Consider the following 13,854-nt stretch of genomic DNA (forward strand, 5'->3'; position numbering starts at 1 on the left):
GACAGTAATGGTCACATGAACACCAGGGAACTGTATCTACATTTCCTGACGTCAATATGAGCGGCACTAGGGGGTTTTGTTTGTGGATTTTTTACGTATACAAATCTAATGCCAGTTAAAAAAATACAAAACAAAACTGAAACCCAAGACACTGAAATCAACACTGCTTAAAAACTCAAAATTCAATTTGATATATTTGAAAATAAATAATTTTTACCTTTCTTGTTAAAAAAACAAAAGAACTCGCCGACTGCTTTCAAAGCAGCAACACCTTTAAGTCCATTCCCAGAAGTGTTTCATAAATAATTACCCATTGATTGTCTGTTAATGCAGCATCTTTCAGTCTCAGTTGGGGGTCTCTATTAGGCCATACAGTATTTTGTTCAAGACACAGTGTTTTGTTTTGTGTTTCCCCCTTCCCTCCCCCCCTCCTTTTTTACTTAGGTACGATTTCTTTGAATACAGCATTTCATGCTGGCAAAATTCATGCAGATGACATAGCATGAAGCATAGCAGAGCTTAAAATCACCTGTTTAAAAAATAAAAAAAGCGACAAGGAATGTAGTGTTAAAAATCATGATAGTGAAAAAGCAACTATTCAGTCTCATGGACAACCAAGGCAATTTCAAATGTTCTCTCACAGTTGTCTCATCTACCATCATTTATTTAAACATGTCTTTTTTTAATCCAAATTCACTTAATTACCTTAAACTTTTTTTCCACCAGGGATAAGTAAAAAAATAAAAGGTTAATTATTAAAACTAGTCTCTTTTCCCTTTTAATCAAAATAACCATTTTCCAGCCCTCTGACGGTATATCTGATTTTAATAATGATTTCAAATAAAGAAACTTACGAATCTCACATTTGACATCTCCTGATGCCACAACATTTAAAACACTCATAACAACACCTGGGTTAAATCTCTGAAAAATATAAACAGTTCTTGAATCAACTTCAACATTTGAAAAAGGCCACATCTTTAAACCTTCACAACATTGTCACACAAGTTATAATCCTAAGGGACACTTAGAATTATTGAGCAGGCATATGAGCCTCCAGATGATTCTCTCTCATAGGCAACTGTGCAACTTAAAAAGTCTCCTTCCAAGGAAGCTATCGATCATCATGCATCCCTTCCCCTGGCCATACAAAACACAACGCCAACCGGTTTTAGAAGCCTTTTTAATCTTGCACTTTGAGCCTCAAAGGATCACCATATTAAAGAAACATTTTCCAGAAATGTCTCTCTTAACAGTTTTATCCATGTTATTCCTTGATGCCCCCCTTTTTAACAGTTTCACTGACTACAGAAATAAACTGTTTTTCAAATAGTCTTTTCAGTAAAGTGCTTATTATTACTCAAAAAAAAAAAAAAAAGAGAAAGTGCTATTTGAGTCTTAAGAGGATTTCTTTTCCTGTGAAAAACTGCCTGATATAGCTTCATTTTATTAATTTGCACATAAAGCTGAAATGAAACCTATTATCTCTTGTAAGGATATTGGGTTGCTAGTTTTGGTGTTTGGCAGTAGGCAAGGTGCCCACAGAAGGTGGTGACACTGGAACCGTAGTGCAGAAGGTAAACCTTCTAGATGAAATGGAAGGCATATGGAGAGCTCCTACTAGAATCCTTTCATATTTATATACAAATATAATATATATTAAATATAATAGAAAAATAGCTATATTCTTTTTCTCTGAAGTTATCCCAGAAGCTTTTCTTCAAATCCTCACCCATTGCAGGCAAACAATATCTGTTTCCTGAACTCCATGCAGCTATGCCATCTTTTCACTCCCCTAGGTATCACCAGCCCATTTCTTCATAAATACAATTCTTTCCTTAACAGATTCTTTCCCTTCTGTTGAAGTCAGAGTCATTCTGTAGCATTTACGCTCCAGAACCTGCAGCATCATAGCATTCATTATCGTGCTCTTTATTAAGATGTAGCAAATAAGTCTATGACTGTAGTAAATGAGTTGGGCAGAAGCAAAAGGCTGATTAAGATCAAGAGGCAAAAGCCTGGTCCTCTTCCCACTAAGAATCAAGGACAGTCTAGCAATTCATTCGGCAACAGGGGAAGCTGCAGACCCTCTAAATATATACTTTTTAGTCACTACCTGCGAAATGAACCATCCGCATCCTTACACAGAATCTGGACTGAGTTCTACGTACTCGCTTTTGTAAAAAGTTTGCCTGATGCGTGGCAGGAATTTTTAAAATCCGTGCTATATTTTTTCCAGTTTCTTTGAATGTCCCCATCTTCTACACTTTTTCTATTAGCTGGTAGTTCTGTAATTCTGTATGACCTCTCTCTGAGGTTACAAAAAGCTTCTTCATCAAAGCATACATTTCTATAGTTCTCTTTCAGCAGCCATACTATTGTCATCATCTAATTTCTCTCTCACCTAGTTTAGCCTTTTACCGACAGACCTATAGCAGCACACCAGAGCGTTTGGGAAAGGGAAAATGGGAAGAGAAATTTAAACAAAGCTTTATATAAAAAGCCGCATCATTAACCGTCTGGCTGGTATCTCTATGTTCTGTAATTCTCAGTGTAATAGCTTAATAAACATAATTTACCACTATTCAATAGTTCTAACAGCACTATTAAAGCTCTCCCAGTTTTCTTTTTTAGTGCTACTTTATTATTGTAATTGGTTAAAAAACTTTTTATCTAACCTACTGTCCATTAAGCAAAAGTACTGCTAGCACAGATCTCCAGTCAACGCAGCTTCATTTGGAAACAGGTGGAATGGTGTGGTAGGGATGGTAGAGCAAGGCAGGATTTCTTTACATAGAACTTTACAGAAACAGGTTTCTGACGGTTATTCTAGCCCACAGAATGCCAGAAATCCCTTTAAAGAAGGGGAAGTGTTCCTTGCTATGTTGGCTATTGGCATCTGTTCCTTGCCTCAGGTTGCCAGAGGCTTCTTGGAGCAGAAAGCAATCTGATTCTCTTTGGTACTGTGTTTCTCACCCTCTCCTTCCTTGTTCACTACTTTTTGGTGCCAAACTCCTGCTTTCTAAGTGGGGAATAACAAAGATCTAATGGTGAGACACGTGCAGAGGCTGGCATCAAAACACAACCAGCTGTATCAGCTGCTTGGCTAAATCAGTGTTACCTTCCTGCGGGTTTGGTTCATCCAGTAATACAATCAAACTGTTCCATAGTACTAAACAGTCCATCACCATTTGGTTACATTCATTCAACTCCTCCTCAGTATTCAAGATTAATCCAGCTTTCTTTCCCTAGTATTAATTTTAACTGTTTTTACTGTTTTTGTTCTTGTTTTTAATTATCACATCTATCAGCACTTATTCATTTTCCTCTGAAGTTCTGGTTTCCATACACTAGTACCATAAAAACCTACTGAACATTTACTTAAAATAGCACATCATATCTGTTGGATCTTTTTATTTTCTTTATAAAGTGAAGTCGCCTTCTGAAGTCTTAGTTCAGTGATATCTCTTAAATCAATAGCCTGGTAGTGTTAAATGCAATCACGATCTCCCCCAGCACACACTTGAAATGCTACAAAAATGATTTTAAAAAAAAAAAAATCGGCTCACTATTCCTCCTCCTGCAAAACATATAATCTATTCTTTCAGATTTTTTTATCTTTTAAGAGCATTACCTTCAAGGTATGAGATTTTACAGACTCCTCTGTTTCTGGCTAGTGTTTGAGGGGGAGTACCACTTAGAAATGCTCACGGTCTCAATTCAGACCATTACTAAAATCAACAAAATACAGAAATATCTATGAAGTGGATACACAGGTTTGGCTGACAAGGTACTAAGACTTCAAAATTGAAAATGGTTACAGATTCAAGACATTGTAATTCAAGATGTTCAACATTATCACCTGAATTAAAATCAAGGCACTATGGGTTTTGTTGTTGTTAAAATGACCCTGAATTAGTTTTGACTAATTTTTGAAGGAGAATAAAAAGATTCCAACATATTTTAACAAGTTACAATTCTCACCACAGAGAAAGTGGTTAAAAAGTGCCCAAAAGGTTATTAAATGTAAATATATTTTTGTGCAAATTACTCCTATAACTGAAACATTCTTGAAAATTACTGTCATTTTTTTTTTTAAACCTTTTACATAAATATTTCCAACTATGAACTATATCAAAAGATAGCTCTGGGGAATTAAATTGCAAACCATCCGCAAGAAAGCAGTGCAAATTCCTATTTTTCAAATAAAAATGATGAATTATGAAATAATGGATGATATTCATGAATCTGAATGTCCTGAACCCTGATGCATGATCACCAGTTCAAGCAGCTTCATCAATAATTTAACCTCGAGAAATCAATTAACCAGCACACTATACCTCACCGAACAAACTTTGACATCACAGACAAAGCACAAACAAGAGACTTGTGCCCACATTAAGGGTGAAAATCATGATGCATTATGTTGTAAACAAAAGGGTAGAACAGAGGAAAACATTAGTCTGAGTATGGCGTGAGAATTTAGGGAAATATATTCAAACCTACAAATAACAGATTACGTTTTCATGCATCGTATAAAATATTTCGCTCTTTCTCCTTTTATGCAGACATATACACAATATTTTACAGCATCTGTACAACAGAGAACTGGATTTCACACACATTTTCAAAATATTTACTGTCCCATAATCATCTGAAAAAAATTAGATGTTTTTTGGACTATATTCCTGGCATTTTTTTTCTGCTAATTCAAACAATTGTTCCATGTCCATTTTAATACTTTAAAAATGTACAGGATCAATAAAAATACCAATATTTTCAGCATCCCTCTCATTTCAGTCACATTTTGAGATTTCACCTGGACAAATTAACACATGGCAGCAAATCCTTTAGAACACAGAAATTGGGGCAACTATCAAAGTTGGCCACGTCCTCATCATCACCTTGTGGCTTTTCTTAACAGATTCGAGAAGTCAGAAGTAGCTCTCAACACTGCAGTGTTAGAAAGCCTTCGTACTGCTACCTCTTTAGCCTCAGTGCAACTGTTTGTGGAGCAGCCCCCTCCTGGTAGTTTGCTTCAAAAAGAGGCAGAGCCCCACGTTATTGTGGCTGAACTTTGGAAGGATCTGCCATCTTGTCAGTCCTGTGTCGCGAAAGTTGCTGCTGCTGCTGCTGTGACTGATGCTGCTGGTGGTGGGACTGAGTAAAAGTGCTTTGTTGCAGTGGGAAAGCAGCAGAGAGGATAAGCTGAGCTGACTGATTTCCATGAAGTAACCTGGATGTCTAAAACATGCAAACAGAAAAAGATTGGTTTTCCTGCTGCATGGAGAAACACAGGCCTAGCTGCTTCTTAACTTTTCACAAGGGTTCAATCAAAACAAACTTCCGATTTGGTCATTTATGCTGAGCAAACAATGCAAAGATTAGCTGATACTTGAAAAGCTAATTAGACCATCTGACCATTTAACAAAGCAGCTGTAACTGGTCTTTGTAATGTCCCATAACAATGGGTAGAACACGCAGCAATTTGTCTCCATTTCGAACCACAAGAGCATAACAAGGCTTAAGGAATCTATCAGAACAAGTGCAGGTGGCTGTCATTGCATTCAAGTGAACAAACAGCGCACAGCTCCGCACAGGTCACCTGTATCCCCCACAGCCAAATGCACAAAAAACTGCTGCATTTGCAGACTTAAACACTCCCCTCTGAAGGGGATTAATTACTATCAGAAACAGTACTTAGCTTTAATATTAATTTTCTTAGAAGCAAAAGATGGTGGCTACCGAAGAAAAGCAACAAAGGATGGGTACAAAAGCACTTGGACATCTCAATCCAGAAACATGTTTTGCAGCAGGAAGTAAGCTTCATCGCCTGCTGCACCCACAGAACCAGACTGTCAGAAGCCCCAGTGAGCAAAGTTTCTATTCTCCATTTTTAAAAAGCATTTGCTTCGCTTCAAATTCTAGCACTTTAATAGTTTGTATTAAAAGCACTAAGCTTTTGCCCAGAAAGAAATTCTAGGACCCGAACAGACACTTGGAGATCTTAATCTTTCAAAAATCTTCTGGTTTTTTCACCAGAATTAAGTAAAAATTGTACAACCTTTTTAATTTAGAAGCAGAGCCACAGACACTACCAACCTGCTAAATAGCATTGTTGTTACAGTATTTATCTGAGTTGTCAGAGAACACATTCAAATCTGCATTCTGGTTTGATTCATCTCAAGAGTCTCCCACTACATAAATGAGTGCTGAAATTCAAATCACTAGGCATTGTTCAGCTCTCTTTTTTAGAGTCAACTTGCAGCTGAAAAGCCTTTGACTGATGCATGACTGAAACTGGTATGTTTCCATGGAAGATTTTTTCCAAGAAGTCATTATTTTTTGTCAATAAGCTAGTGAAAGGAAATCCTGTTCAGCCCTAAACCGAACCATAACCATTTCTTGGACATACAAGTGTAGGTTAAGCCCCCAATTACTTACCGCATTTGTCCACATATGTACAAGATCCCTCACTTAGTGCAAATGGGAGACCACACATAGTAAGAAAGAAGAAATACTTGCAAAATAAGGATTTTTAATTATGCATACTCTTAAAGAGTAAAAAAAGAAATTACATTCCCAGAGTAGTTAAAGAATCTTAAGAACATGCACAAACTATATCGTGATAGTTAACACAGATACCAGAGGGCAAATTAGGATATTTTAATCTTTGCTTTCTTGGAGGCACTTCCTCTCCAGAGTTCCAGCTACCACTGCGTCTTCCTCACCAACACTGCCTGCTGGGCAAGTTGTGTGCCAGTGACTAATTGGCATCAACCACTGGCAACAGATTTACCCATGAATTCTTTTTTACCTTCTGTCTCTTTTCTTTTTGTTGGCATTTCCTATCTGTCTCTAAACTCCTTGGGTTTTGCCTACCTCCTCTTTTGATCCAACCTCTCTTCTTTCTCCACTAAAACGAGGTTCTTCTCTACTCTGCTTACAAGTACTGCTGCTTAGCCTCCCCTCCCCTGCAGCCTAGACAGATGTTCACACCTCATGTTACGGGGCCGTATCTTGCTTTGGGCTGCATGCTGCTTTCCAAACAAATAATTATGTTTGAGTCCACCTCTCATACCTTCTTGCTTTAATATGTGAATGTGAAGAAAATGCAAGCTGTTTCAAAGGGAAACATCTGTTTCTTCACCCCATTCTCAATAAAGAGCAGCAATTCCAAGGGAAGAACATATAAAACAGGACAAAGTCTAGAGTGAACTTGCAGGAAAGACCACCTCTCTTTTAAGTAGTAAGATTTTAGAGAATGGCTACAGAATAAGCTTATCTCATGCATCAGGCTTGCTCATAGACTACTATTTTAAGTGCTCTGTTTTCAGCTAGAGCACCCCTCAGTGAAGCAACCAGTGCTGAAGGAGTCAGGACTTGGAAAAAGGCATAGAGAATGCTGCATTACCTGTAGGAACTGTTGGGGGTGCTGGGTCAGCTGCGACTGAGCTGGTTGCTGAACTGTGGTGAGCTGCTGCTGATGGTCTTGCTGACTTTGCTGCTGCTGCTGTTGTTGTTGTTGTTGTGTTATTGACAAGGTCTGTGGCTGCTGCTGTTGGGCAGCAAAAGTGGGATAAGCTGTCACCACCTGTCCCATAAACATAGTACTTGGTACCATTACTGCTCCACACGCCACTGGGGCTGTGACAAGTTTTGTTACAAGCTGCTGACCTTGAGGAAACCTGTTAATGGAAAAAGACATTTGGATTCCCTTTAGGAAAAGAAAAATCAAGCACTACGTGCACTTAAGAAATGCAGATCTGTCAGGTTCATACTTCGTTATAAAAACAGAGGTTTTGATAAGCCTGTGAACATGTTATTTTGGGTAAGGTTTAGTTTAACAGTGTATATATATATATGCAGTTAAAATAATAAATCACATGATTTTTTTAATGCTACTTAGTTCCCTTTGTATATGATGTAGCTATGTAAGCATGTCATCTCAATATCCGTCTTAATGATTTACCTGATTTGTCTATCCTGTGTAAAAGTGGTTACTGCAGCAGGATTCTGGCTATTGTTCTGTGGTAAGCTAGAAGGAACCTGGACCACATTTCCTGTTGTTGGCTGAGAAATCACCATAGTGTTATACAAAGGTGCTGACACCGTGTTCTGTGACTGACTGGCGAGAGAAGACTGTTGATTGTGTCCACTAAGTACATTTTGTTGATTATGCTGAAAAGAAAAAATATATTACGTTAGTAATTTGAAAATAGCCAGGTACTATAGCTGTTCTCCTCACTGCCATTGCCCAAACTTCATAACTGCCAATGTTTACAATGAATTCTTAATATAAAATCAACAGCTATTCCTACCAACTGAGGATTTGGAGGTGGGACTAACCCTCAGGCATCTGAAAATCTATTAGATGAACCTCTTCTCTTCAGGTTATTTTCTTTTTCTGAATTTTCCAGCTACTTGCGTACCATTCGCTCAAGATCCTATTTTCCACTCCTTTGGCATCACCATGCCAGAGAGACTACAACATACCCATCATGTTAATCAATTTCTTACTTGAAAGTCTGGAACTAGATTAGTGCTGAGATGATAACACTGTCCACACTAGTCTGCCTCTTCCCAAATCTCAAATGAAATTATGGAGTTTGCATAAAGGTACAGAGGAGGGCGACCGCAGAGATCAGAGATATAAAGACCCTCCACACAAAACCAGCCAAACCCATTAGAAGTGTTTAGCCTGAAGAATAGGCTTCTATGGAGATACATATGACAGAGGACTTTGAAATCATGTATGACTTGGAAGATGAAAAGTTTCCTGGCATATGACCTAGGTGGCAGGCTTAATAAAAAAACAATCATATTTCACAAAGTAAAGCTGCAGAGCTCACTATGAGATAACTGTGGATATCAAAAGTTTACATGGAATCAAAAGAAACAGGATAAACCCATAGAGGAAAAATCCATCAAAGGCTATTGCATTATAGATGAGATACACCTATGGCATCTGACTGAAATTGCTGGAGTAGAAAAGTCAACTGCAGAAGCACCAATATGTCTTTGTCCTATTTCTATACTTTTCTCAGCATTTGCTGTAGACCTCACTGTCTGGGCACCGGGTTTAAAAGCTCAACTATCAGAAATCTCGTTATGTGTTCTGTCGACAGACAATTCACAGCCATTCAAAACAAGGCAACCTAAAGGTTTTCTTGATACTGGTCTTTCCCAAAAGCTGCTTGTTAGTCATTATTTACATACCTAAGTCTTAAAATAAAAAGAATATCTGGAATTGCATTAGCAAAAACAGAAATGTATTTCAGTTGTACAACTTCAAAAATGAAGAAAAGAATATGATTCAAAGGAGATTGTTCAAAAAAAAAAATCTGGGAGAGGGATGTCAGAGAAACTATTGTTGTGTTTCAGCTATGGTTTTGAGAATCTATTCTAACCAGCAAAATCAACAATGAGAATTTTACCTGTGCTGCACTAGCCTGCAAAGGCTGTTGCTGTATCATGTGTGCAGTATTTATATGGCCTGTGTTCATCCCACTTTGAGTCTGATTAGCTTGAACGACTTGACCTTGCATGTTTATTGGTGTGAGCTGCTGAACATTTGAAGAATTTCCAGAAGCAAGCTGCACAGAACCAAAGTTGAGTCCAGAAGCTGATTGCTGCAAGAACATCTTAAAAACAAAAATTGGCAATTTTTTAAGAAAAATCTATTAATTTTTCAAGATGTTTTAGAGAAATTAAACTTAATTATTTTAAATCAATATAAGAGAAAGTTCCATTTTTACTATTAGAGGTGTTGAAACAGCACTGCAACCAATGAGAGCAAGAGGCTCAACTCCCACATCAGGTCAGTATTCAGAGACTCTAGTGTAATTGATGAGAATCAGAACCCTGATTTCTAGAGCCCTAAACATTGTTCAACATTCATTCTTAAAGAAAAAGTACTATTTGGAGACTAATTTGTAATGTAGTCTACAACTGTCTAAAGACAAAACGTATTTGAGATCACATTTCTATTGGTAGGATCTCCAGCAGTGAAACTAATTCAACTGAAGAAAATCTCACAGTCGGGCACCCAGGCATAGCACCAAGAATGTAATCCTCCTTGGCAATCAAGAAATCGTAATAATTATACTGAATTTTTCAATTAACCATAATAAACAGAATTCAGCACAAGAATATTTGAGTCTTTACAAAAAGTTAGGCCCCAGACTGCAATGAGACAGAGTAATGAGGAAGAATTTGTGGCACTTGGATATTATTCCTGTGTTTCCACAGTCCTGAATAAGGTCCCTCCACAGGCTGTGGGAAAGTGCACCATGTAAAGCAGAACCAGTTCACCAGGAGGGTGCGTAGGAGGACTATAGCCTAATAGTTAGGACAGTCAAGAAACAAAAGACACAAATCTGACATCCTTGAGTTAAACAGAAATGAACGCACATTTTGGGCGAGTATTCTAACTGCTGCAAAACTATGCAAGAAATAACAACCGCTGCTTTTTTTTACATTTAGGCTTAGGCATAAGCTAGGCTTGAGCTGCTAAATACTAAAGATAGACTGGAACACTTCCAGATACACTCAAAGCAAAATGGCAGGTACCTCAGGAAAAGTATCTTTACACGCTATGGATTTTAGGCACAGCAGACCCAGATGACAGCCGACGGGGTGTAGGGGAGGATCACATTGTGGAATTAAGTGCTCAAGTCTCATTTTAGATGCCTAAATTCTCTACAGATGCAGTCTATAAGAGATAGACTAACTCACCTGGAGTCCTTGACCATGGACGATTTGAAGCTGCTCTTGAATCTTACGCAACTCTTCCTGCTGACGATGAATGTTTGCCTCTATCATGCGTGTTCTTTGCTCTAGCTGGTCCTTTAGGTGCTGCATAGCTCCCAACTGAGCTGAAAACTGAAACACAGGCTGTAGTGTGATGAATAAATTAAAGCTGAGCAAAAATAATGACATCTTATTTACAGGCAGTAAATACACTCCTCCATGGTAGCAAAGAAATCAAGCACTGCTTTTTAAACTGCTAGTAACCATAACATGAGGACACATTCATTAGTATGAAAGTGTCACAGAACTCACATTTAATTGATGTCACATTTAATTGATGCATCAGAATTGGTGAACTAAAAAAAAATACATACTAAAAGAAATTCACTGACATCCAAATCACGAAGACTCTATAAAAAGCCTTAGCAATCTGCATGGTACTGTGGATGTTAAAGCTCTCTCAGGTTAAAAATTAGAATTGTACCAGTTTACCATAAAAATGCACCCAGAGGTAAAGCATATGCAAATAACTTAGGAATACTCTCAGTTACAACCTGCTGAAGGCTGAGCCTACAGAGAAACTGTTTGCCACTTCTATTCTTCCCTAAACATCTGCTACAGGCTGCAACTCCATACAGCCTTTTGATACTTATATCCTATTTATAGGGGACAGACCTTCAGCTGGACTAGATACTGGTGTTCTTATTTCACAAAACTGTTTCAATAAACTTAAGTTGCCTTGTGTTACAAACATATGTGTAGAAAGTTAACACCGTAGTAGACAGATTTTTAAATTCATATCCTAAAATATTTTATCTTGTGTAACCTATGTTGTTAATGGCACAAGCAGAAAACTATATCCACACAAACATCAGGAAGAAAAAAAATAAAGGAAAGATGTCAAACTGGGGAATTTGCTCATTTCAAGAGAATAATGTTAAAGGTGACTTTGGCACCAATTAACTCAATTTCTGAAAGATAAATTAACCTTGTATTCAGAACAAGACTGTTTAAAAAAATAATAAACAATATACCAACTTAATCCATACCTGGGACATGCCAGACTGGAGCTGTAAAGTTGCAGGCTGAGACATCGTTGGCTGTGCTACTGGTTGTCCAAGAGACTGGGAGCTTAAAGACTAGGATTTAAAAAAATTGTTCCATAACTGGAAGAGAATGAACCTCATAGTTGACACTAAACATTTCTTTACATAAAGTGTCAATTCCAAAATAGCATCATATATGATAAAAACAAAGTAAACATTTCCTGAAATAGCTAACCTTAAATATTAGGGAATTAAGAACACAAGAGTACTTGACTATATACATTTTTTTTGTATATATATATATAAATAAATAACTATTCTACTGCTGAAAATATATAAAAGCAGTAGTGATAAACCAGGAAAAACAGAAATTACAACTGTTTTCAAAGTCTTATTTGTAGCAAGGGAAGTACTTTTTCAACAAGTTTGGGAGTTGATACCTTTGATATATTCTTAAACTAGCAATTTTTTTAAAATGCTTTTTAATAAGCATTCTTTTTTTGAAGTGAATGTATCAGTTCCACTGGAACATGAGCACCAAGTACATGACCTTTTTCTTATGTTATCAAGATTTTGGAAACTAACAGTATTCATTGTTGTTATTAGAGTTGTAAATCTACGTGAATTTTCTATAGGGATACATGGCACTACATCGGCAATTTCATATTTAATTGTTTATGTACCTATATATTAAAAATGCAGAATTGTAGAAAGAAGTTATGCTTGAGTGAAAGCAGAGATTCATACAGAATCTTGGAAAACCTAATGCCAAAAAATATTTAAAAGCTTTATTACTGTATTCCCTTAAAATGTAGTATACTCAAGTTGCATATTGACAATACAACTCTGACAGTCACATAATCCAAGTGAAACTGTTACAGTTGAAATTCTGTTTCTTCAGAAGACTTATAAAAAAGTTTGTATGTATTTAACAATACCCTGTAAAGGTGAATTACACTTATTAAGTATAAAATTATTCTCTGAAGCATTACCTGACTACTCAGAGATGATCTTCTTTGTGCAGTCTTTTCATGACCAGATAAGCTTTGCCTTGGAGGAGTGCTAGTGTCCACCGTCATTTTAGTTGGTGTTGCTGACAATGTACAGAGTTACAACAGACAGAGACACGTTAACAGTTATCTCAATTCTTTGATGCAATAATCAAATCACAGGAAGCTTTCCATGAATAAAAAAAAAATCATAGGGCCTGGACTTGTATTTTTACCAAGACTATCCAACAATAATGCAATCTGAAAGACTTAAATAGGCTGCTATTGTACTTTTAGAAGTAAAATATTGTATTGCCACCATACAATCTCTGAAAATCAGTGATCAGCAGTCAGCAGACCTCTGAGCCACCAAAAAAGACGTCTTCATTTGCACACTTTTAACAAAATAACAATTAACTGCTAGTTATGTATTTAATTAGAGTAAGAAAATTAGAAAAAGCCTTCTCTAGGAAAGTAACTATATTTTCAACAGTTGGTGCTTACATGAATGATCTGATACTGCAGTATGTGAAGATTTTCTTGAACTCCTGGAGGAAGCAGAAGGTGTGGGGCTGGTATCAAACCTTTCCAGTGCTTCTTTGAGACTCACTGTGTTTATGTGGTTGTCAGACCCAGAATCTTGATTCTGAAGAGACACACACAAAGAATTATTTTACCTGGTTTAGCGTACAATGTGCATTTCTCTTAGCAAATATCTTAGACCATGCTTTGTCTCATCAACCCCCTTACACGGGTGACTGTGCAGAAGTAATGTCCCAGTTGATAACTGTAATGTCAGTTTCCATTTGCAGCTTTTATCCTTGGAAAAGAAATCAAACCAAACCCTAGAAACCAAAATGCATGCACACATAGGCTACAAATGGACTGCTGAGTTGAGGTCCTTCTCTAGCAATTCAGTTCACTTTGAACATCCATATAATAAGTGAACTGCTTATTCTTTTGAGGATGGATGAATTAATTCCACTAGAAGGAGCACTGTCAAATGAAACTTCAACTGCCAAGGGAAAACACAACAGAGCATCTCCATAAGCAGGCTTACATATGAC

The 13,854-nt window shown here is 37.1% G+C and overlaps 1 protein-coding gene across 10 annotated transcripts in view; it reads right to left on the reverse strand.

Annotated features, from left to right (window-relative positions):
• Positions 1–1,167: 1,167 nt before the first annotated feature.
• Positions 1,168–13,854, reverse strand: part of CLOCK (clock circadian regulator) — a 61,997-nt gene continuing 49,310 nt past the window's right edge. For 9 of the 10 annotated variants that reach the window (XM_054064526.1, XM_054064519.1, XM_054064521.1 and 6 more), the window contains 8 exons: positions 13,292–13,433; positions 12,791–12,891; positions 11,802–11,891; positions 10,738–10,896; positions 9,438–9,644; positions 7,973–8,181; positions 7,415–7,688; positions 1,168–5,244 (listed from right to left, as the gene is read on the reverse strand). In XM_054064526.1, the coding sequence (XP_053920501.1) occupies positions 5,062–5,244; positions 7,415–7,688; positions 7,973–8,181; positions 9,438–9,644; positions 10,738–10,896; positions 11,802–11,891; positions 12,791–12,891; positions 13,292–13,433 (1,365 nt within the window). In that variant the 3' untranslated portion in view covers positions 1,168–5,061. The remainder of the gene's footprint in view (positions 5,245–7,414; positions 7,689–7,972; positions 8,182–9,437; positions 9,645–10,737; positions 10,897–11,801; positions 11,892–12,790; positions 12,892–13,291; positions 13,434–13,854) is intronic. The other variant, XM_054064527.1, reaches the window with a different exon arrangement.

Source organism: Cuculus canorus, chromosome 4, assembly GCF_017976375.1.
Source record: "Cuculus canorus isolate bCucCan1 chromosome 4, bCucCan1.pri, whole genome shotgun sequence".
NCBI lineage: Eukaryota > Metazoa > Chordata > Aves > Cuculiformes > Cuculidae > Cuculus > Cuculus canorus.